Here is a 26,257-nt window from a genome sequence, read left to right as displayed (position 1 = left end):
AGGCTCACTCCACTAGAGCTCAGGCAGCCTCGATGGCAGAGGCCGGGTCCGTCTCCTTGGAGGAGATTTGCAAGGCGGCAACTTGGGCATCGGCCCATACCTTTTCCAGGCATTACCGCTTGACTGTGGCTGCTCGGGCGGAGGCCCAGTTTGGAGCTTCAGTGTTGCGGTCAGGGAGTTCTATGTCCCGCCCTGGGTGAGTACTGCTTCGGTACATCCCACCAGTCTATGGATTGATCAGCATGATGATATGGAAGGTAAAATTATGTATCATACCTGATAATTTTCTTTCCATTAATCATAGCTGATCAATCCATAGCCCCTCCCAGATATCTCTATTGTTTATATTCTGGTTGCATTTCAGGTTCAAGTTTAGTCTTCAGTTCCTGTTCAGGAGGACTTCGTGTTCAAGTTTTTCAATGGATTCTTCAAGAGTTGAGACGAATTTGTGTTACAGTGAGCTGCTGCATTCCTCTCCCCTCCGTTTTACGGGGCTGGATTGAGACTTAAATTCTGCCGGCGCTCCCTCCCGCTTCGTGCGGCAGTAGGGCAGCTTTGTACCCCTCCCGCTTCGGCGGTGTTAGGGTCAGTCAGCTCCTCCCGCGGTTGCGGTTGCAGGATAAGCCAGATCCCCCCGCATCGGCGGGTGTGGTGTCCCTCCCCTGCTCCGCGGGAATGAGCTGGACGGATTCCCCTCCCCCACTTGTGTGGGGATGAGCTGGGTTAATTCCCCTCCCCCGTTTCGGCAGTGGTGAGCTGGGCAGAGTGTCCCTTTGTGGGTGTAATTCTCTAAGTGCTGAGTCCTGCGGATGGAGCTTGGATATCGACATACTGAGGAGTTTCCGGCAGCACATGACCACATATAGGGAGGCAAAAGGATTGCTCTCTATCTCCACCTGCTGGTAGATGGACACAACCCACCAGTCTATGGATTGATCAGCTATGATTAATGGAAAGAAAATTGTCAGGTATGATACATAATTTTACCTTATTTCTCCATGGGTAGGACAATGCAGACACACTTGGTAGTCTTCTCTATGGGCTGCCTGCCTGGATGCGCTCTCCCTAGCTTGATTAAAACAGCTTCAGCAGCCAATAGGGTACAGAATCCTGTTTCCCTTTCGGAGAACATCACCAGTCTCCTCCGTTCATTCTATTCCTTGTTCCATGATGGACATTGCGCTCTCGTGCAGAACAGAAAAGCTGAACCTGTGTGGTGGTAAAAAAAAAAAAAATAAAAAAAAGAGGTGCCGACCCAAAAGGCCAAAATCTGGTACCAACAGGTTCACTTGCAGGATGCGCTCCTACTTCTGCACATACTATGGGCTTCCACGGAGTACTAACTGTACCTGGCACTAATGAGCTGGTCCCTCAGGGGACTCCTTCACATAATATGGCTCACAGCACTAATGTTGCAAAACTATATAAGGAGAAATACCCAAAATCTGAGTGCCTCAAGAACAGTAAGCAACCACTTCAGACTTTGGCATCAACTACGAAGGTACTGCAGCTGCAGGCCATCTCACAGATGTCTTCCACCCTCAGTGCCTCATTGAAAAGGTCCCAAGACTTTACACCCTTGCCGTGCAAGGTGCAGACTTCTAGCATGTCTCAACCACCGACTGAAAAGAAGCCACTCAAGATGCCACCTCTTTATTGCTCCGGATTTTTCAAAAAGTGTTTCAGCTGCCCTCTCCAGCCCAGTTTTCTATTCCGCTGCACTACCATTATGCTCCTCTTCTAGTACCACACACTAGTGCTGTCCAATTCACATAAGTACATAAGTATTGCCACACTGGGACAGACCAAAGGTCCATCAAGCCCAGCATCCTGTTTCCAACAGTGGCCAATCCAGGTCACAAATACCTGGCAAGATCCCAGAAAACTCAATACATTTTATGCTGCTTATCCCAGAAATAAGCAGTGGATTTTCCCCAAGTCAATTTAATAATGGTCTATGGACTTTTCCTTTAGGAAGCCATCCAGACCGTTTAAAAACCCTGCTAAGCTAACCACCTTTACCACATTCTATGGCAACGAATTCCAGAGTTTAATTACACGTTGAGTGAAGTTTTCTCCGATTAGTATTAAATTTACTACTTTGTAGCTTCATCTCATGCCCCCTAGTACTAGTATTTTTGAAAAGAGTAAACAAAGAATTCACGTCTACCTGTTCCACTCCACTCATTTTATAGACTTCTATCATATCTCCGCTCAGCTGTCTCTTCTCCAAGCTGAAGAGCCCTAGACGCTTCAGTCTTTCTTCATAGGGAAGTCATCCCATCCCCTTTATCATTTTCATCGCCTTCCTTTGTATCTTTTCTAATTCCACTATATATTTTTTGAGATGCGGCGACCAGAATTGAACACACTATTCAAGGTGCGGTCGCACCATGGAGCAATACAAAGGCATTATAACATCCTCATTTTTGTTTTCCATTCCTTTTCTAATAATACCTAACATTCTATTTGTTTTCTTAGCCGCCACAGCACTCTGAGCAGAGGATTTCAATGTATCATCAACAACGACGCCGAGATCCCTTTCCTGGTCGGTGATTCCTAACGTGGAACCTTGCATTACATAGCTATAGTTGGGTTCCTCTTTCCCACATGCATCACTTTGCACTTGCACACATTAAAATCATCTGCCATTTAGACTCCCAGTCTCTTCTTGTAATTTTTCACAATCGTCTCGCGATTTAACCACTTTGAATAACTTGTGGTCAGCAAATTTAATAACTTCACTAGTTACTCCCATCTCTAGGTCATTTATAAATATGTTAAAAAGCAGCGGTCCCAGCACAGACCCCTGAGTAGAGGTCTGCATGGGAACGGGGTTTGCGGGGATCCCGTGGAGTCTGCGGGAATCCTGCAGGTTTCCCCCCTGGTCAGCGGGAGTGCCGTGGGGATCGAGGCTGCGGCCAAAAAATTGCGGCCGGCCAAAAAAAAAAAGCCGCCTAAAATCTGGCAACCCGCACATGGCATGAAAAAGCCACAGCGGGTCACGGAAAGGGGCAGCAGAAGATTCAGATTTCAAACAAAGCATGGTTACATGAAGATTCAAAAATAATGTCTGCTGCTGGTTCGCCCCTTCTTCTTTTAGTGGGCGGAGACACCAAGGTCTCCTCCAATGAGGCGCCACTCAGTCAGAGAGCAGGAGAATGAAATTTCTCATCTTTTTTGCCAGCCAGTTGAACTTCATTAATGATGTCATACTGCTGAGAACAGCAGGCTCCAGCCAGGTCCGCTACGTGAATAAAGGCAGACTCTGACCATGCTTAGAATCGGAGACTCATCATCAGTGCTGTAGGAGGAGCGAGAGGAGGACAAGCAGCAAGCAGCAGCACGAGGAGCACTGCAGGAGGAGGAGGACTTCTCTCAGAGGTAGCACGAGCAGATCAGCTGTGTCACAGAGGAGAGAGGGAGGGAGCAGGACGGAGCAACTGGCACTAAAGGAGAGAGAACTGGAAGGCAGCAGAAGTTCAGCAGCTGTGGTACTGTGACCAGAGAAGAGAAGGGGCAGTGAGTACTACTAGTGACTGAGTCATCCACAGAAGAGAACTGCACAGAGGTGAGCTCAGCTAACTACTTTTATTTTTTTTATATGTATAGGCAGTTTATTTCTCTCATGGTGGGAACTGGCTGTTTTATGGGGACGGGCGGGGATGGAGGAGATCACTCACGGGGACGGGGGAAATTACTCATGGGGACGGGTTAGATTCTGGCGGGGATGAGCGGGGACAGGTTTGATTCCGGGGACGGGCAGGGATGGGTCGCATTTCTGTCCCCGTGCAACTCTCTACCCCTGAGGAACCCCACTATCTACCCTTCTTCATTGAGAATACTGACCATTTAACTCTACTCTGTTTTCTATCCTTTAACAAGTTTTTAATCCACAATAGGATACTACCTCCTATTCCATGACTCTCCAATTTCTTCTGGAATCTTTCATGAGGTACTTTGTCAAACACCTTTTGAAAATCCAGATACACAATATCAACCGGCTCGCCTTTATCCACATGCTCACCCCTTCAAAGAGATGTAATAGACTGGTGAGGCAAGGTTTCCCTTCACTAAATCCATGTTGGCTTTGTCTCATTAATCCATGCTTTTGAATATGCTCTGTAATTTTGTTCTTTATAATAGTCTCTACCATTTTGTCCAGCACCGATGTCAGGCTCAACGGTCTATAATTTTCTGGATCCCCTCTGGAACCTTTTTTAAATATTGGCGTTACATGGGCTACCCTCCGATCTTCCAGTACTACTCTTGATTTTTAAAGATAAGTTACATATTACTAACAATAGTTCCGCCAGTTCATTTTTCAATTATATCAGTACTCTGGGATGAATACCATCTGGTCCAGGAGATTTGCTTCTCTTCAATTTGTCAAATTCGCAATTTGAATCGATAGTTGATTCGTTCTGGAAAAAAATCGGGAGTCCTTATTTGGTATTTCCCCACCTCCCTCCCTGTCACCCAAGCCGCTGTCGAAAACCCAAACAGCAGCAACATTCCATTCTACCAATCCCAGGACAAGCTGTGGCTTCCCCATGTCCATCTCAATAGCAGATTTTCCTCCAGGACCTTGTCCAAACCTCTTTTAAACCCAGATATGCTAACCGCTGTTACCAGATCCTCTGGCAACGAGTTCTGGAGTTTAATTATTCGTTGAGAGAAAAAATATTTCCTCCTATTTGTTTTAGAAGTATTTCCATGTAACTTCATTGAGTGCCCCCTAGTCTTTGTACTGAAAGAATAAAAAAATCTGTTCACTTTTACCCATTCTACACATCCAGGATTTTATAGACCTCCATCATATCCCCCCCATAGCCATCTTTTTTTTCCAAGCTGAAGAGCTCTAATCTCTTTAGCCTCTCCTTATATAACAGGAATTCCATCCCCTTTATAATTTTGGTCCCAAGTTGAGGTTGCACCATGGAGCAATACGGAGGCATTATAATTTTATTTACCATCCTTTTCTTAACAATTCCTAGCATCATGTTTGCTTTTTTGGCCGCCGCCGCCACACACTGGTGCTGACCCTCAAGGTGGACAGTAGTGTCAGGTAACTGTGGTTCGAATTATTCTTCCCAATGTGCATCACTTTGCATTTGTCCATATTAAATTTCATCTGTGATTTGGATACCCAGTCTTCCAATTTCGTATGGTCTTTCTGCAAATTTTCACTATCCGCATTGTGTTTTTTTTTTTTTTTTACATTTGTACCCCGCATTTTTCCCACTCATGGCAGGCTCAATGCGGCAGGCAATGGAGGGTTAAGTGACTTGCCCAGAGTCACAAGGAGCTGCCTGTGCCGGGAATCAAACTCAGTTCCCCAGGACCAAAGTCCACCACCCTAACCACTAGACCATCCTCAACTTTGAATAGTTTTGTCATCTGCAAATTTAGTCACCTCACTTGTTTCGATTTCCAGATCATTTATAAATGTTAATAGCACAGGTCGCAGTACAAATCCCTGCAGCACTCTACAGTTCTCTCCTCCACTGAGAAAAATGGCCATTTAACACTACCCTCTGTTTTCTGTCCAGTAACCAATTCCTAATCCACAACAGAACTTTGCCTCCTATCCCATGACTTTAAATTTCTCAGGAGTCTCTCATGAAGAACTTGTCAAAGCTATCTGAAAATCTAGATATTATATCAAACGGCTCACCCTTATCCACATGTTTATTCACACCTTCAAAGAAATGAAGCAGATTGGTGAGGCAAGACTTCCTTTGCTGAATCCATGCTGACCCACCACCTGTGTTGGTGGGTTATTTGTTGATTTTCTGGTTAGGAACAAGGTTCATGTTCAAAGTTTATAAAAATGTAATAAAGAGGCAGGAGTTCTAATTCTTTCTATTAACCTTATTGCATAGCTGTCCAAATACTGATGGAACCTAATGCACAACAGACTTATATGGTAAATTTCTAAATTGCTCGCTATCTCCACTTGCTGGTAGAGGGGCACCACCCACAAGTGTAGTCTAATCCTCTGTTATTAGGTAAGAACTAATTTTCCCCATGTCTTTTGAAGAGCAGTTTTATGAATTTATTTTTATTGACCCTTTCTATGATTATTGCATTAGGTATTACACCACCCTGAAATCCTAGGATGGGTCTTTGATGCTTTAAAAAAAAAAAAAAAAAAAAAAGACTTTTTTTTTTTTTTTTTGTCTCCCTGCTGTTTGTTCTCCTTTTTTTTTCCCCTTTTTCTTTTTCAGGTGATTCATGACTTGAAAAGCTCAGATTACAACTTCACGTATCACACCCCACCTTCTTCCCCTTGCAGCACTCTCTCTCGCAAGGCCAGCATAAACAGGTACCTAAAAACCCCCCAAAAGTGAACAGGTTCTATGAACTGCTTGAAGCTTCTTGAAGCATGTGGCTGAGTGTTTCATGAAGCTATGAAATTTGGACAAGTTGTAGACTGCTGAATAAGTGCTTTAAGGTGTGGTTATCTAGGATTGTTATGTTGCTGGCATCAGGCAATATCTAAAGGATTTTCAATATCTGATAAACATTCTTCTCATGTAATTTAGCTTAATAAAAGTATGATCTCCATCTAACTACTTTATTAGTTGTTTAATTTTTTTTTCTTTCAGTTGGATGAAGAGAATTAGACTGAGGGTTATGCTAGATGTGGTTTCTCCACTGACAAGCGGGATGAAATTGAGCATAATAGTAGATGACCCTATCTAATATTGTTACTTTGGTCTCTGCTGTCAGAGCACAGAAGACTCAGATCTTTTGGAGCAATATGCATTTGTTCCCACACAATAGAGCCCATTTCGCCATCTGTTTCTGTCTGTGCTTTGTGTGGACACAGATCTTGCCCACTCTTGTTCAGCTGCCTTTTGAGGTATCTGTGGGAACCTACTGCATTCCTTTGTTCCCTCTTGGTTCCATTTTTCTTCTGTTGGTTTTTCTCACTGCTCCTTTGGCTTCTGTGTGATCGGATTGTTTTTCCATAGCATACAGTTGGAGCCAAAGATCTTTTGGTACCAAAACTCATAAACCTGGAGGGAGACTGAGCACCAGAAAGCCACAAATTGGTGCCAAATTGGAACCATAGATGTGGCACTGAGGTGCCATGAGTCCCCTAATGGGATCACACCATATAGTCTTAGATATGGCAAGGTAGATATATCATGTTTATGGTTGGTACATAAGGAGAGTGGACTCTGAGGGTGCCTGCCTCTTGCACATTCTTGGGGAGGTGGTGGTTTCTAACACCATTGATGTATCTTGATACAGAAATCTCCTTATTACTAAAGAAATCCCAGCACAAGGCAGCTAAACAGATGCAGTGGAACCATGGAAGCTTGTCAAGCTGCCTAAGTAACATAGTAAATGACGGCAGATAAAGACCAGTCTGCCCAATTCACATTTATTATCAAACAATCTAATAGTATTACTAACAACATTTTACTAGTAGCTTCATGAAATCCTTTTCTCTGTTATTGATGCTGCTTTTGATGGATTTGGAATTAGTTGCTATCTAGACATTAATGGTATTTAGCTAGTAGCTTTTGCAAACTCATCTCTTTGGTCTTCATGACCTAGAATAAAATCCTCACAATGCCTTTTCCGTGGCTCATGTTCTTTTTGGATATATAGGATACAGTCTCAACTAAATGGTAGCCCACGCATCTTGCTATTGGTGAAGTAAAATGAGGTTACTCACCTGTAGCAGGTGTTCTCTGAGGACAGTGGGATGCTTATTCTGACTGTTGGGTAATGTCATCTGATGGAACCCAGCATGGTAACCACTCCCCAGTAACTTTCCAGAAGCGTTTGAGAGTGATGCACCCGCATGCGCTCCTCTTCCATCCTCTGTTGCATGGGACCAGGTCAATCTATATTTTATAGAATGCAACTTCAAGGGGAAGTGGGTGGGGCAGTCAGAATAAGCATCCTGCTATCCGTGAACACCTGCTACAGGTGAGTAACCTCATTTTTGAGGATGAGCAGGAGGATGTTCTGACTGATGGAAATCCCTAGCTATCAGACTGAACAACATAGAGGGAAAAAAGAGGCCTAAAATAAGCAAAGCACAGTGAACACTTTTATTTTCTTCTTTTTTAAAATGTATTTATTTTTGGGACAGTATGATAAAGAAAAAGGGCATAGAGGGGTGGAGTTGGATTTTGAACACCAAATAAATTCTGAAGGCATGTTGTATCACACTGACTGTCACACTAGAAGGCCTGTTCCAAAAAGTAGTGAGATATGAAAGTGAGGACTGATGTCCGCTTTGCAGCCCTGCAAATCCCCTCAGTGGAGGCTTGATGCAGCCATGGCTGTGACATTGTGAGTTGTGACATGACCCTTTAGAGACTTCCCAGCCTGGGCATAAGTATAGGAGGTGCAGTCTGCAAGCCAATTTGTATGGGTGCATTTACCAGTGGCAGGCCCCATCCTGATGAAGCCAAAATAAACCAAAAGCTAGGTGGACTTTATCTATAGACTTTAGTCGGCTCCAATTAGAAGGCTTACAGTTCAGAATATGCAGTGTGCTTTCACCTTGATAGGCAAGAGGTTTTGAGAAAAATGTTGGTAGAACAATTGACTGATTAAGGTAGAATGCCAACTACTACCTTAGGAGGAACTTTGGATCTATATGCAAAACCACCCTGTTGTGATGAAATTTTGAGTGAGGTGGATCGGCTACTATGGCCTTCTGGTCACAGACTCCTCATGTTGAAGTGATTGCCACCAAAAATAAAACCACCTAGGTTAGGTGATGTGTGTAAAGTGGCTCATATGGAGCTTTCTTAGCTGGGTAAGGGCAAAGTTGAGATCCTATGACATGGTTGGGGGTGGGGCTTGATGGAAGGTTTGGCACAAGCAAGCCCTGCAAGAAGTGAAAATTAAAGGCTAAACAGAAATGGGCTTACACTCTACATTATAAGCACCAATTACACTGAGTTGAATCCTTATGGAATTGGTCTTGAGATCTGTATCAGATAAGTGTGGAATATATTCAGGCAATTTTTGTGTAGGATGGGAGAAGATCTAGGGCCTTGCCCTCACACCAGATGGCAAACCTCTTCCTCTTAAAACCATATGACCTCAGTGCAATTTCTCCTGGAAGAAAGCAGAAAGCATTACATGAGAAACCCTCTGGAAGGTTCAAAGAGTCCACCTGTTGCTTCTCAACATCCAAGCCATGAGGGCTAGCGACATGGGATGCAAGTGGGATCCCTTATCTGAGTTATGAGGGTCATAAAACAGTCCATGGTTTTTCGAAGGCTAGCTCCAGAACAAAAGGGAACAAGATCTGTCTGGGTTAGTATGGCGTGATGAGTATCTTGGTTCCCTAGTCCTGTTTGAGTTTCAGGAGAGTGTTCCCTATGAAAAATGTTTACAGTTTATTAGAATTTGATTGAAGATGTACCTCCTAACTTTCACAGAACTAGGTGGCTCGCAATTAACAAAATAACAAGCATGTAGCAGAAAGGTACACTATCATAATCTTGATAGGACAGATCTAAACACACACTTCCTTGTCATCAGCAGCAGATGAATCCATTAACTGATGGGTTATGTCTGCCTACCAGCAGGTGGAGATAGAGAACACTGAAAAACCATAGTGCTCTATGAACGGCTAGCTCCTTCTGCCTTCAGTATTGCTCTATCTCCCAGCAGGTGTGGACGTAGCTTGATCAGCTCCTGGAAAAAATTCTGCCTGGGGTGGCTCCTATGCTTTTGCCAGTTGAAACAGGGGTGTTGTGGCTGGTGGTGCCCACATTGAAGGCACATAGGTTCGCCCTTTCCCTGCCTTACCCATCCCCCTGCCTACCGGAGTACCTCTGTTGCTGCCTGCCTGCCTGCCTGCAACTTTCCTGACAGCGTTAAAAAAAAAAAAAGAAATACGCATTGGTTCTGCGTGGCTATTCTGAGGCTATTTTCCACGTGCAGCTTGACCGGAGCTCATTTGACTCGGTCTTTTGAGATGAGAATGGTGCCCAGCTCCTCTGGGGAGGTCCCGCGGATGCCATTCCGATCAGGGTAAGTTTTGGTGCGAAGCCGCCATTTTACTTATATAATTCCGTCCGGTCGGACAATGGCAGCTGAAGCAGTTAAACGCTGCTCCCGTTGTGGTAAACGTAGATCAGCAGCGGGGCTCTGTAAGACGTTCTGTTTAGACGCTAGAGCTGGTACAAGCATGGCGAGCGATGATTCTTCGCACTCAATGGAGCTGGCAGCGGGCGCCATTTTGGAAGCGCCGCATACCTCGACCCTTGCTGTTGCGGAGGAGTCTGAGTGCAGGGGGACGCTTCGGTTAGAGGCTACCAGAGGAGCTCCCGTTTCTCCTGATTCGGAGATGGAGGGTCAGGGTGAGTTTCTCTCCCTGGAATTTGTGCTTTTAATGCATAAAGCTTTCATGCTGAAAAGAGCTCTGCCGCACGTGTCTGACATGGCGCTGCTACCTGGTTTACCCCCGGGTGTTGATGGCCCGGGACTGGCTGATTCCCCCGAGCGTTGAAAGGACGCAAAACATAGACGGGTAAACTCCCCGTCGAAGAGTGGCGCACTTCCCTCCCCCCCCCCCCCCCCCCCCCCCATGGTCAGGGGGTGTGGATTCTGAGGGTTCTGGCAGGGCCTCATGGTCTGAAGAGCCAGAGGAAAGTGCCGGTTTGCCACTGGATCTGGATGATCCCAATGCGGTGAGGATTTTCTACCACGATGAGCTGCCAGCGCTTATTTCGGACGCCTTGTAGGCCCTCTCGATTGATGATCCTGCCAAGGGCGAGGCCTCCTCTGGTAATCTGAGGATGGCGAGTACTAAGAAGCCTGCTTGAGCCTTTCCTGTGCATGACTCCATCCAAGAGCTTATTTCAGCTCAATGGTCTGAACCCGAGGGGGCCTTTGAAAGTGGCTATGGCTATGGGTCAGCTTTACCCTCTAAGTGAGGAGCACTTGGCCCCTTTAGGGATGCCTAAAGTGGACACCTTGGTTACGGTGGTGACTAAGAGGACCACCCTCCCCGTAGAGGGAGGGGTTGCCCTGAAAGATATACAGGACCGGTGGCTTGAATCCGCGTTGAAACGGTCATTTGAAATCTCGGGCCTCGCCTTAAGGGCGTCTATATGTAGATCCTATGCTGCCCGGGCCTGCCTTTCTTGATTACAACAGGCAGTGAAACAGCCCGCAGATGGTGCGGAGTCCCTCTCTGAGTTTGCACCTCGGATGAAGTCTGCCCTGTCATTTTTAGCTGACGCCCTCTATGATCTGGTCACAGCTTCGGCTAAACAGATAGCTGTGGCGGTTGCGGCCCGCCGCCTTCTATGGCTTTGGCATTGGGCGGCTGACATGGCCTCTAAGCAAAGGCTGATGAAGCTTCTCTTTCGGGGCCACCAGTTATTTGGAGAGGAGCTGGAGAAGATTGTGAAAGACCCAGGGGGACCTTAAACCCCAGCGCTTACCCTAGGATAGGCCGAGGCCTTCCAAGGATTCTGTGTGGCCCTCCTCTACCAGACCTCGCTTCCGTGAAGCTCGCAGGTATCACCCGGGGCGCTCTGCTGGGGTTTCTCAACGTGCCTGTTTTCAGCAGAGGAACTCCTTTCGCTCGGACAAGCGTTACGCAGTGGCCGGTTCAAGGTCTGGAGTTCAGGGGCGGACCCCTCAATGATGGGGCGCTGGTCCATTCCTCTATTCCTGCAGTAGGAGGACATCTTTCCCTCTTTCTCGAGGAATGGACCAAGATTACCTCCGATCAGTGGGCCCTGGACCTGATCAGAGAAGGTTACCAATTGGAATTCAGTGCCCCGGTGAGAAACATGTTTGTGGAGTCCCGATGTGGTACTGCCGTCAAACGGGCGGCGGTAGAGGAGACCTTACAAGTCTTGTTGCACCTTGGAGCGGTGATCCCTGTGCCTCCCGCTGAACGCAGCTGCGGTCGCTACTCCATTTACTTTGTGGTGCCTCAAAAAGGCGGGTCTTTCCGACCGATCCTCGACTTAAGGTCAGTCAACGAGGCTCTTAAGAGTGCGACATTTTCGCATGGAAACCCTTCATTGCGGCGGTACAGCCAGGAGAATTCCTCACGTCTCTGGACCTAAAAGAAGCTTACTTGCACATACCTATTTGGCCCCCGCATCAACGGTTTCTCCGGTTTGCGGTGTTGGGAAAACATTTCCAGTTTCGGGCCTTGCCTTTTGGCCTCGCCACAGCTCCCCGCACCTTTTCCAAGGTTATGGTGGTGGTAGCTGCTTTTCTCAGGCGACAGGGTATCCAGGTTCACCTGAACATCAGAGTGGATTCAGCAGACGAAAGTCGTCTGGCCATAGCCAGAGTGGTCTCAGTACTGCAATCTCTGGGCTTGGGTCATCAATATACCCAAAAGTCACCTGGTCCCCTCTCAGTCTCTCAAATATTTGGGGGTCTGGTTCGACACGGCCTCGGGGTTTGTCTTTCTACCCGACCAAAGGCGGTGCAAGCTTCAGAATTAGATCTGTCTGCTCCTGCGGATGCCTCACCCACGAGCTTGGGACTTTGTCCAGCTGCTGGGGTCAATGACGGCCACTTTGGAGGTAGTGCCATGGGCGAGAGCGCACTTGAGACCTCTGCAGATTGCCCTGCTTCAACGATGGTCTCCAATGTCCTAGAATTATCAACACAGACTCACATGGCTCCCTGCGGCCCGGCTCAGTATGGAGTGGTGGCTCTCCGACAGCATGCTGTGGTGAGGAATGCCGCTGGCCCTTCCCTCTTGGTGGCTGGTGATAACCGATGCCAGCCTGGTTGGCTGGGGAGCACGTTACAAGGGAAGTTATGCCCAGGGTCTGTGGACACCCGCGCAATCGGGGTGGGTCCCAATCGCTTGGAACTGAGAGCGATATTCCAGGCTCTTCTGGCCTTTCACAAGACTCTGGAGGGGCTGGCTGTCAGAGTTCTGTCGGACAAATACAACAGCTGTGGCCTACATAAATCGACAGGGCGGCACTCAGTGCAGAGCACTGACCACGGAGGCCGCTCAGATTTGCCACTGGGCTGAGCTACATCTGCAGCTTCTGTCAGCAGCTCACATTGCAGGTCAGAGCAACGTGCAAGCCGATTTTCTAAGCAGGCATCAAATCGACCCAGCGGAGTGGGAACTGGCAGACAAAGTGTTTCTTCAGATCTGTGGCAAATGGGGAACGCCCGTAGCGGATCTAATGGCGTCAAGCGCAAATGCCAAAGTCCAGTGCTTTTTCAGTAGACGGAGAGATCCTCGCTCGGCGGGGTTGGATGCCTTGGCTCATCCCTGGCCTCCGGGCCTCCTGTATGTTTTCCCTCCTTGGCCCTTGATAGGGCGAGTCCTCCTGCGAATTTGGCTACTACTACTACTATTTAGCATTTCTATAGCGCTACAAGGCGTACGCAGCGCTGCACAAACATAGAAGAAAGACAGTCCCTGCTCAAAGAGCTTACAATCTAATAGACAAAAAAGAAATAAAGTAAGCAAATCAAATCAATTAATGTGAACGGGAAGGAAGAGAGGAGGGTAGGTGGAGGCGAGTGGTTTCAAGTGGTTACGAGTCAAAAGCAATGTTAAAGAGGTGGGCTTTCAGTCTAGATTTAAAGGTGGCCAAGGATGGGGCAAGACGTAGGGGCTCAGGAAGTTTATTCCAGGCGTAGGGTGCAGCGAGACAGAAGGCGCGAAGTCTGGAGTTGGCAGTAGTGGAGAAGGGAACAGATAAGAAGAATTTATCCATGGAGCGGAGTGCACGGGAAGGGGTGTAGGGAAGGACGAGTGTGGAGAGATACTGGGGAGCAGCAGAGTGAGTACATTTACATCAAGGAGTGGTAATTCTCATTGCCCCGGATTGGCCCAGGCGGCCGTGGTACGCGGACCTCCGGCAGATGCTGGTGGAGGCCCCTCTTCCTTTGCCTCTGGTACCGAACCTGTTGATTCAAGGGCCGGTGACCATGGAGGATCCCTGCCGCTTTGGTCTTACGGCATGGCTCTTGAGAGGGCGCAATTGAGAGACAAAGGCTATTCTAACAGTCATTTCCACTCTCTTGCAGGCCCGCAAGCCGGTCCACTTCCGTTGCTTATGCTCGGATCTGGTGCCAGTTTGAGGTGTGGTGTGTTTGAAAGGCGATCACACCCATGAGGGCTACTGTCTCGCCGATACTGGAGTTTTTGCAGGATGGTTTACAAAAAGGTTGGCCTACAATTCCCTGCGAGTGCAAGTGGCAGCATTGGCATGCTTTCGAGGGAAGGTCTCTGGCCTTTCCCTGGCCGCTCATCTGGACGTTGCCCGATTTCTAAGAGGGGCACTCGGCTCTGTCCGCCAGTGCGGCTGCCGTGTTCGGCTTGGAACCTGGGGCTAGTGTTGAAGGCTCTCCAGTGTTCGCCCTTTGAGCCGCTGAGGCGAGCTTCAGAGAAGGATGTGACTCTAAAGACAGCTTTTTTGGTGGCCATAACTTCGGCGAGACGTGTGTCTGAGCTCCAGGCGGTGTCTTGTGAAGACCCCTTTCTGCAGTTCTCAGAGTCCAGTGTAAAGGTACGTACTGTGCCTTCCTTCCTGCCTAAGGTGGTTTCAGCGTTTCACCTAAACCAGCGTATTTATCTGCCCTCCTTTACTAGGGGGGAGTTTCCTGAATCTTTTGGGCAGTTACATCTTCTGGATGTTCGCAGGGCTCTCTTGCAGTATCTGCAAATGTCAAATGACTTCAGAAGCTCTGATCACCTTTTTGTCCTATTGTCAGGTCCTCGAAGAGGGTCTCCGGCGTATAAGGCCACTATAGCCCGTTGACTCAAGGAAGTCATTTTTTCTTCATCAGGACAGTCTCCGCCTGATGCATTTAAAGTGCATTCCACAAGAGTGATTTCCTCTTCGTGGGCTGAAACAGGAGCACTCTCTCTTCAGGAGATCTGTAATGCGGCTACTTGGTCTAAGCTCTCTTTTGTCCGGCATTACAGGCTGAATGTTGCAGTGAAGCAGGACGCTGTTTTTGGAGCTCAAGTATTGGCTCCTGTTGCTTTTGTACATCCCCTTAGAAACCTCTATGCAATGCCATAATGCATTCCTCTGTACGATGTTTGTATGCACCTTGATGCAAAATCATTTGTATGCAATGCCATAATGCATTCCTCTGTACCATGTTTGTATGCACCTTGATGCAAAATCATTTGTATGCAATACCACAATGTATTCCTCTTTACCATGTATGTATACAACTAAATGTATTACCAATTGAAATTCTGTACCCGGAAATGGCGATCGCCATCACGGCATAATGTAAGCCACATTGAACCTGCAAATAGGTGGGAAAATATGGGATACAAATGCTACAAATAAATAAATAAATAAATAAAATCAGTTAATGGATTCATCTGCTGCTGATGACAAGGAAGGGAAAATTAGGTTCTTACCTTGGTAATTTTCTTTCCTTTAGTCACAGCAGATGAATCCATGATCCCTCCCTGTCTGTTTATTTGTTCAGTTGTTTCCTGCAGATATGTTCACTCATTGGGAGAAGTTGGAAAACAGTCCAGGATTTCTGTTCTGCTACAGGAGGTTGAGATCGTCCCTCCTTTGTGTGATTATTGCTCCTGTTCTGGGGCATTCGTTCGCTGTGAGGAAAGTTCATGTTATTCTACTTTGAGGATACACTGTGCTTTGGAAGTTTCGAATACTGAAGGCAGATGGAGCTAGCCATCCATAGAGCACTATGGTTTTTCAGTGTTGTCTATCTCCACCTGCTGGTAGGCGGACATAACCCATCAGTTAATGGATTCATCTGCTGTAACTAAAGGAAAGAAAATTACCAAGGGTAAGAACCTAATTTTCCCATCCCACAAAAAAAAAAAAAAAGACAAAATAAATTTTACAACCCCCCCCCCCCCCCCCAAGTTTCCCTTCAGTGCCTGCTTACCTCTCCTCTCTCCTTATTCCCTACAATCCACCTTGCTCCCTTCGGTCATCCTTTGGCAATCTCCTCACCATGCCTTCCCTTCCATCGCTCATGAAACCAACTTAGTTTCTTAGGACCTTCCCTCTGGGAACTCTGTCACTCCACAACCGTTTAGAACCCTCTTACCAAAGTTCAAGTCTACTCAAGACCCTCCTCTTTACTGAGTCTTTTGGTTCAACTTTGTCTTCCCCTCATTTTGTGTCTAACCCCCCCCCCCCCCCATTAACTCTTTATTGTAAACTGCATAGATGTCTGTACAGATAATTTACGGTATATCAAGTGCTGTGATCTAAGGGTCTTAACTGGGGTATGTGGAATGACCAAATTACTAAGATTTTTGGGATGCGCTCAAAATAAGCCCTATGAACCAAAGTCAAAATCTTAAATGAAATACGAAAGTGGATCAGTAACCAGTGGAAGTCTAAATAGTGGAGAGATGTGATCATATTTCTGTACATTCCCCCAAATCCTTAAAGCAGTATTCTGCATGGTCTGCAAACATTTAATACAGCTTTGTGCAACCCCTGCATATATCAAATTGGAATAGTGAAGGTGAGATATGACGAGTATGTAAGGCTGCCTCATTAAAACACTGTTTCAATGAGCGCAGTTGATGCAAAGTATAGAAACATCTCTTAGTAGGAGCTGAAATGTGTTCATGATGATAGTTTACAATCCAGAATAATTCCCAGATAGCAAAAACAATCCATTACATCAAATGACTTGCCAAACAAAGCAGGTAAAATATTTGGATGCTCACTCCGCACTGAAATACAATACAATAAAAATGTATATTCCATTACATACCATTACTGCATCCATTCACATTACCAATATTCAAGTACCAATATTGTGTTAAAACATATGGCAAAAACTACTAAATAGATGCCTCATACATATTTATTCATTAATTAGTGACTATAAATACAATCCAAACAAATAGGTTTTTAACAACTTACGGAAACGTAAATGATTACACAATCTTAATTCCAAAGGCAACGAATTCCAGCATTGTGCTGACATGTAATTGAAACCCATAGCATGAATCAATTTGTGTCCAACTCCTTTGGGAGTAGGAAACTGCAGTAGACCTTGGTCTTATCAACCTGACTTCCCAAGCATAAGAATATCTGCCAGATAATCAGGAACAAACACATATAATACCTGCAGGCTCATTTTCAAAGCATTTAGCCTCCCAAAGTTCCATAGAAACCTATGGAACTTAGCCTCCCAAAGTGCTTTGAAAATATGCCTCCTGGTGTACTAAAGTGCGTAATTTGAACCAGCGAGTCTCAGTGGATGTGATTTGACTTTTGCTTATTAAAAATCAATTTTGTTGCTGTATTCTGCAAAATCTGAAGCAGCCATATTGATTTAGAACAGCCAGAATATAAGGAATTATAATAAACAAGCTCATAAGTACCAGCACGCAAACCACAACTTGAAAATGTTCCTGAGTAATTATTTTTTTATGTGCTGTAACTGCCACAGCTTGACAAAGACCCTCTTACATTGGGTATGGATACTGTTCAAAAATACCATCCTGGAAGCTCAGGCCAGATATATTCCATCTATTAAAGGAGGAAGGAAGGCCTTACGACAGCTGGCATGGTTAAAAAGTGAGGTGAAGGAGCTAATTGAAGATCCTTCAGAAAATGGAAGAATGATCCAACTGAAAATAACAGGAAACAGCAAAAGGAATGGCAAGTCAAATGCAAAGAATTGATGAGGAAGGCAAAGACAGACTTTGAAAAGAAGATTGTGTTGGAGGCAAAAACATATAATAACTTTTTTAGGTATATTAGAAGCAAAAGAATCAGGTGGACCATTAGATGACAGAGGGGTAAAAGGGGCACTCAAGGAAGACAAGACCATAGCTTAGAGACTAAATGAATTATTTGCTTCGGTCTTCACCGAGGATGATGTGAGAGATACGGTGCCAGAAATGGTATTCAAAGCTGATGAGTCAGAGAAACTGAATCAAATCTCTGTAAAACCTTGAAGATGTAATGGGGCAATTTACAAATTGAAGAGTAGCAAATCACCTGGATCAGATGGTATACATTCTAGAGTACTGATAGAAATGAAAAATGAACTTGCAGAACTATTGTTAGTAATATGTAATTTATCTTTAAAATCATGCATGGTACTGGAAGATTGGAGGGTGGCCAATGTAATACCAGTTTTTAAAAAGGGTTCCAGGGGTGATCCAGGAAATTATAGACCGGTGAGCCTGATGTCAATGCTGGGCAAAATGGTAGAGACTATAAAGAACAAAATTACAGAGCATATACGTAAGCATAGATTAATGTGACACAGCCAACGTAGATTTAGTGAAGGGAATCTCTCCTCTTCCTGCTTATCTCCTTTGACTCTATTTGTATCGTCGCTTCTGTCTCCCCTTTCTTATGATTTCTATAGTTCCTTTTCTTTTCCACTATAACACATTATTTTTGGATATTGTAAACCACTTAGATGGAATGTTTCCCCAGGCAGTATATCAAGTATTAATAAACTTGTAAACTTAGGAGGTCCAATTGCAAGACCGATGATAATTCTGGTATTAGTTGTCTGGTATTAGAAGTTGCAGAAACAATTGGCAAATCATCATAATCACATTTTTCTCTTTAGTATACTAGCCTTTTAATTTCTTACCATTTTCTCCATTCTGCTTTAACTACCTTATCCTGAGTTTTGATCCAGCGATGTTCCAAATGACAACATTGCTGTCTCAAATCGGAAAGGATAGAGTTTAAACCAGGGTGCATGTGCTCTAGGGAATCATACTGTCTCAGAAAGGGGAGTTGTTTGATGAAGTACATCTAAATCACGTTCCTTCCATCTATGAACACCTACAACTCGAACTCACAGAAAAAAGAAGGCAAACATAACAAAGACCAAACCAAACATATGTAGCAACAAAAAGCTCATCAAAATCCACCCCAACTACATCTCAATACTGTTCACACACACAAATGCCAGATCAGTGGTGAACAAAAAAGAAATCATCAGGAATTGGATAGAGGATGAAAACCTAAGTGCCCTATTCATTACTGAAACCTGGATTCAATTCAAAGATGACCCCATCTTAAATGAAATATGACCCCCCTGGATACAATATTCTACACACTACAAGAGGCACAAAAAAAGACAGAATAGCAGCACTCGTCAAATCCTTTCTCAAAACAAAACTATCTCCAATTATAGCCTCCCCCCAACTGGAAATTCTATCATGCTCTATACAAGCTGACACCCTTCAAGATCAACTGTGCTGCATCCTCTTCTACAGACCACCAGGAAAATGGTCAGAAATCTAGCTGGAATTCACCGATTTTATCTCTATCACATGTATATCACATGCTAACACCTAGAAAATACAAATGATGCAAGCACCAGAGACTGTCACAACTTCCTCCAACAATGGAACTTCCAGTACCCACCTCCTCAACCTACCCACAACAAAGGCCACACAAATGATGTAATAGCCTACAAACTCACAGAAACACCTCATACCAAAGTGGCATAAAATTGGAAGAAACACTGTGGTCCAACCACTACAAACTACTTGCAAACCTCAACTGGAAAGAATCTACCCCCCCCCCCCCCCCCAAAAAAAAAAAAAAAAATCAAAACCACTCCTAAGACCTATGAATCCCGAGGAAGAATTCACAAAGAAACCTTTTAGGCCAACATCTATTTAGACTCCTGGTCACCTCCCCCACAATAACACACAATTCCTAACGTCCTGGGAAGACAGATGCCTGATTGTCCTTAACAATATAGCGCCACTGAAAACAAAGAACTACCAGATCCAAAACGAACCCTTGGTACAACAGTGAACTAAAGGAACTCAAAAGAGAATGCAGAAAACTAGAAAGACTACGATAAAAGCACAAAAAACCTATACAGCTTAATCAACACTCTACCTGGACCAACTTCGAGACACTATCAGAGGATATTATCTCCCAATTGCTCAAATAACATAGTAGATGACGGCAGAAAAAGACCTGCATGGTCCATCCAGTCTGCCCAACAAGATAAACTCGTATGTGTATACCTTACCTTGATTTGTACCTGCCTTTTTCAGGGCACAGACCGTACAAGTCTGCCCAGCAGTATTTCCCGCCTCCCAACCACCAGTCCCGCCTCCCATCACTGGCTCTGGCACGGACCGTATAAGTCTGCCCTCCACTATCCTCGCCTCCCAACCACCAACCTCTCTTCCCCCACCTGCTCTGCCACCCAATTTTGGCTAAGCTTCTGAGGATCCATTCCTACTGCATAGGATTCCTTTATGCATATCCCACGCATGTTTGAATTCCGTTACCGTTTTCATCTCCACCACCTCCCGCGGGATGGCATTCCAAGCATTCACTACCCTCTCCGTGAAAAAATACTTCCTGACATCTTTTTTGAGTCTGCCCCCCTTCAATCTCATTTCATGTCCTTTCGTTCTACCGCCTTCCCATCTCCGGAAAAGATTTTTTTGCGGATTAATACCTTTCAAGTATTTGAACGTCTGTATCATATCACCCCTGTTCCTCCTTTCCTCCAGGGTATACATGTTCAGGTCAGCAAGTCTTTGCTCATACATCTTGGAACGCAAATCCCATACCATTCTCATAGCTTTTCTTTGCACCGCTTCCATTTTTTTAACATCCTTCGCAAGGTATGGCCTCCAAAACTGAACACAATACTCCAGGTGGGGCCTCACCAACGACTTGTACAGGGGCATCAACACTTCCTTTCTTCTCTATACAGCCTAGCAACCTTCTCGCTACGGCCTTGTCACACTGTTTCGTCGCCTTCAGATCCTCGGATACTATCACCCCAAGATCCCTCTCCCCCTCAGTACCTATCAGACTCTCACCGCCTAACACATAAGTCTCTCGTGGGTTTCTACTCCCTAAATGCATCACTTTGCATTTCTTCGCATTGAATTCTAATTGCCAAGCTTTAGACCATTCTTCTAGCTTCCTCAGATCCTTTTTCATGCTTTCCACTCCCTCCCGGGTGTCCACTCTGTTGCAAATCTTAGTATCATCCACAAATAGGCAAACTTTACCTTCGGCAATGTCACTCACAAATATATTGAACAGAATCGGCCCCAGCACCGATCCCTGAGGCACTCCACTACTCACCTTTCCCTCCTCCGAGCGAACTCCATTTACCACCACCCTCTGTCGTCTGTCCGTCAACCAGTTCCTAATCCAGTTCACCACTTAGGGACCTATCTTCAGCCCATCTAGTTTATTTAAGAGCCAAATCTCACTGCAAACTATAGACATATGTCCAAACATCCTCATGACAGCTGCTCCTCAACAATTTATAACAGACATTACGAAACACTTGAACTATATGTTACAAAATGGACTCTTCCCGAAGGAGAAAGGAAACATTCTACTCACCCCCATACCCAAAGATGCAAAGAAAAGTGCCAGCGAACTAACCAACTACAGGCCAGTAGCTTCCATTCCCTTAATAACTAAACTAACGGAAGGATTAGTGACCAAACAACTCACAAACTATCTAAACAAATACTCAATACTCCACGACTCCCAGTCAGGATTTCGGTCTAACCACAGTACTGAAACAGTACTAGTTAATCTCATGACCAAATTCAAACAAATGATTGCAACTGGAAAGAACATACTACTTCTACAATTTGACATGTCAGCGCTTTCGACATGGTTGATCATGGAGTACTAATACACATCCTTGAGTATTTTGGAATTGGAGGTAAAGTTCTCAATTGGTTTAAAAGTTTCCTAACCACACGGTCATACCAAGTGACGTCTAATTCGATTACTTCAGCCACATGGACACCTGAATGCGGAGTCCCACAGGGATCCCCCCTCTCACAGACTCTATTCAACCTAATGATGATACCCTTAGCCAAACTACTATCAAACCAAAACCTCAACCCATACATATATGCAGACGATGTAACGATCTACATCCCATTTAATCAAGATCTAAAGGAAATTTCCAGTGACATCAACCAAAGTCTCCAGATCATGCATTCATGGGCGGATGCATTTCGGCTGAAACTTAATGCAAAAAAAACTCAATGCCTAATGCTCTCCTCTCATCATAACAACACACCAAATCTGAACCTTCCAATTTCGGACACCCTAAAAATTCTTGGAGTCACCATCGATCGACACCTAACACTCAAGAGCTATGCGAAAAACACAACCAAGATGTTCCACTCAATGTGGAAACTAAAAAAATAGGACCTTTCTTCCCAAGGACTGTTTTCCGTAACCTGGTACAATCACTGGTGCTCAGTCATCTAGACTACTGCAACGCGCTCTACGCCAGCTGTAAAGAGCAAATAATCAAAAAAACTTCAGACAGCCCAGAACACTGCAGCTAGACTCATATTCGGTAAAACAAAATATGAAAGTGGAGGAGTGGTCTAGTGGTTAGGGTGGTGGACTTTGGTCCTGAGGAACTGAGTTCGATTCCCACTTCAGGCACAGGCAGCTCCTTGTGACTCTGGGCAAGTCACTTAACCCTCCATTGCCCCAGGTACAAATAAGTAGCCGCATTGAGCCTGCCATGAGTGGGAAAGCGCGGGGTACAAATGTAACAAAAAAAAAAAAGCGCTAAACCTCTACTAGAGAAACTACATTGGCTCCCACTTAAAGAATGCATCACGTTCAAAATACGCTCCCTAGTCCACAAAATCATTCAAGAAGATGCATCTGCCTACATGTCAGACCTGATAGACTTACCACCCAGGAATGCCAAGAGATCATCCCGCACATTCCTCAATCTGCACTTCCCTAACTGCAAAGGTCTCTAAAATACAGACTAATGCACGCGTCAAACTTTACCTACTTGAGCACACAGTTATGGAACGCATTGCCGCGCAACCTAAAAACGATTTACGAATTAACGAACTTTCGCAAACTGCTGAAGACCCATCTCTTCAACAAGGCATACCACAAAAATTAACAAATGTGAATATATATAAATCCTACACATATATTCAGAACTGTATTACAAAATTTGCTTGTTATACTACTATAATGTTTCTTCATTATCATGTTGCCCAAGATCCTACTGTAATACTAAATGTATATTTTCTAACACATTTCCATTATTCACAATGTATTGTAAGCCACATTGAGCCTGCAAAGAGGTGGGAAAATGTGGGATACAAATGCAATAAATAAATAAAATAAATACTATTCACAACTCATCATACTTGTGAAACAGAAAACCCAACAAGTGCCCAAGAGCTAGCTCGTTACTTCGAAGACAAAATAACATCACTAAGATCTGGTTTCCAAAAAGACGACCCAAATCTCAAACTGTTTTTGGAGAAACTCACAAGTAATGTTGAACCATTCAATGCTGACAGATTTTGATCATCATTCTCTCACCCACAAACATTTGGACAAAGGGGAGCCAGTTGATATTGTGTATCTGGATTTTCAAAAGGCGTTTGACAAGGTACCTCATGAAAGGCTACAGAGGAAATTGGAGGGTCATGGGATAGGAGGAAATGTCCTATTGTGGATTAAAAACTGGTTGAAGGATAGGAAACAGAGAGTGGGGTTAAATGGGCAGTATTCACAATGGAGAAGGGTAGTTAGTGGGGTTTCTCAGGGGTCAGTGCTAGGACCGCTGCTTTTTAATATATTTATAAATGATTTAGAGATGGGAGTAACCAGCGAGGTAATTAAATTTGCTGATGTTATAAAGTTATTCAAAGTCGTTAACTCGCGACAGGATTGTGAAAAATTACAGAAGGACCTTACGAGACTGGGTGGCTAAATGGCAGATGATGTTTAATGTGAACAAGTGCAAGGTGATGCATGTGGGAAAAAAGAACCCGAATTATAGCTACGTCATGCAAGGTTCCACGTTAGGAGTTACAGACCGGGATCTGGGTGCCATCGTTGATAATACACTGAAACCTTCTGCTCAGTGTGCTGCTGCAGCTAGGAAAGCAAATAGAATGTTGGGTATTATTAGGAAAGATATGGAGAACAGATGTGAGGATGTTATAATGCCGTTGTATTGCTCCATGATGCGACCGCACCTTGAGTATTGTGTTCAATTCTGGTCGCTGCATCTCAAGAAAGATATAGTAGAACTGGAAGGGGTGCAGCGAAGGGCGACAAAAATGATAGCGGGGATGGGACGACATCCCTATGAAGAAAGACTAAGGAGGCTAGGGCTTTTCAGCTTGGAGAAGAGACGGCTGAGGGGGAGACATGATAGAGGTATATAAAGTAATGAGTGGAGTGGAACAGGTGGATGTGAAGCGTTTGTTCACGCTTTCCAAAAATACTAGGGGGGCATGCGATGAAACTACAGTGTAGTAAATTTAGAACAAATAGGAGAAAAATTTTCTTCACCCAATGCATAATTAAACTCTGGAATTCGTTGCCAGAGAACGTAGTGAAGGTGGTTAGCTTGGCAGAGTTTAAAAAGGGGTTGGACTGTTTCCTAAAGGACAAGTCCATAGACCGCTACTAAATGGACTTGGGAACAACTTGTATAAAGTGTTTGTACATTTGAGTAGCTTTACAGGTGCCCTTGACCTGGATTGGCCGCTGTCAGGGACAGGATGCTGGGCTCGATGGACCTTTGGTCTTTTCCCAGTATGGCATTACTTATGTACTCACCCAAACACGACTCTAGTCCGACAAATACTACTCAAAACTACCAAATCCAATTGCTCACTGGACACATGTCCAAGCCAATTACTAAAAGATCCTCCTGTCCAATTCATAGAAAGCATTACAACCTACCTAACAGACCTACTAACTGCTGGAATCTTCCCTAAGGTAAAAAGTAACATAATCCTAACACCCAACCCAAAAAATCCTAAAGCTAGCAAAAGCAACATAAAAAAACTACAGACCAGTAGCCTCAATCCCTCTCATAGTCAAGCTCCTGGAGTGTATAAACAAACAACTGACTGACTACACAAATAACTTCTCCATATTCCATGATTCCAATCAGACTTCCAATTGTGTCAGAGCACAGAAACGACGCTAACTGCTCTCACTGCCAACTTCAGAAGAGAAATCAGTTTGGCAAGAAAATTCTACTTCTACACACGACACCCTACTATGAATTCTTGACAGAATCGGAATAAGTGGAGCAGTCTTCAAATGGTTTGAGCAATTTCTTACCATGTGGTCATATCAAGTCAAAATGAGAATTCAACTATCATCCCCTTTGAAAGCCCAATGAGGAGTTCCACAAGGATCATCCCATTTATCTATGCTGATGACGTGACCATCTACAGCTCCTTTGAAAATGACATATCAACATCTCAGAGAAAATCAAAATAGGTCTAACCACATTAGAAGACTGGGCCACTGAATTCAATCTCAAACTCAACAGACAAGACCCAGTTCCTGGCAATAACAGCACCCCACAAACAAACCTCCATACCCAACATAACCATAGATGGAACTACATACCCTCTCACAAATAACCTAAAACTCCTGGGAGTAATTGTAGATCAAAAACTGACATTCGAATCCCAAGTCACAAAGGTAGTAACGACCTGATTCCACACTATGTGGAAATTGAGAAGAATTAGAAACAACTTCCCCTCACAAGTATTCCGACTCGTATAGTATAGTACAGTCCATAGTTCTTACACACCTTGACTACCGCAACGCAATTTATGCTGGATGCAAAGAGCATAACACCAAGAGCCTACAAACAGCTCAAAACACAGCAGTCAGACTCATCCTCAGAAAACCTTGATACAAAAAGTCCTCCCCTCTATTACAAACTCTTCATTGGCTCTCAATCAAAGCACGCATAACCTTCAAACTCTGTACCACTTGCATACCTATCAGATATGATCATCTTACCCCTTAAGAACACATTGAAAGAAGCAAGGAATTACTGACCCTGCATTACCCCAGATGTCACAAGCTCCTCTACAAGACCGCTCACTCAGCGAACTTCTCATACCAAAGCACCAAGATGTGGAACACCCTCCCCAAACCACCAGAGTCTATAATTCCTACACCAACTTCGAAAACGCCTCAAGACCTACCTGTTCAAAAAGTTCTTATCCACAGAAAACTAAAAATAAACTATTTGCGCACATATGACATGATGGAGACCACCCCCATTCATAATCTCTCCTCTCACCCCGACCTCACATCCCCATTATTTGTCCCCCCACCCTTCCTATTTAGAATGTAATATACAGACTGGATGGACCATTCAGGTCTTTATCTGCCACCACTTACTATGTTGCTATATATAAAACAGGAGTTGACTTTTACTGAAATTGGCTGCTTGTCCTATGAAAATTTTTCCTTTGACAGTCTTGCCTCCTTTGACCAAT

At 44.6% G+C, this 26,257-nt stretch overlaps 1 protein-coding gene across 1 annotated transcript in view; it reads left to right on the top strand.

The window, feature by feature from the left end:
- The window catches only part of LOC115475687 (protein MTSS 2-like), a 293,373-nt gene that overhangs the window by 227,795 nt on the left and 39,321 nt on the right, over positions 1-26,257 (top strand). Inside the window, exon 9 of the mRNA XM_030211609.1 lies at positions 6,231-6,328. Within this exon, the coding sequence (XP_030067469.1) occupies positions 6,231-6,328 (98 nt within the window). The remainder of the gene's footprint in view (positions 1-6,230; positions 6,329-26,257) is intronic.

The sequence above is a fragment of the Microcaecilia unicolor genome, chromosome 8 (assembly GCF_901765095.1).
Source record: "Microcaecilia unicolor chromosome 8, aMicUni1.1, whole genome shotgun sequence".
In the NCBI taxonomy this organism is placed as follows: Eukaryota; Metazoa; Chordata; class Amphibia; order Gymnophiona; family Siphonopidae; genus Microcaecilia; species Microcaecilia unicolor.
The sequence above is the reverse complement of the archived record's forward strand: the minus strand, read 5'-3'. Positions and strand labels throughout refer to the sequence as shown.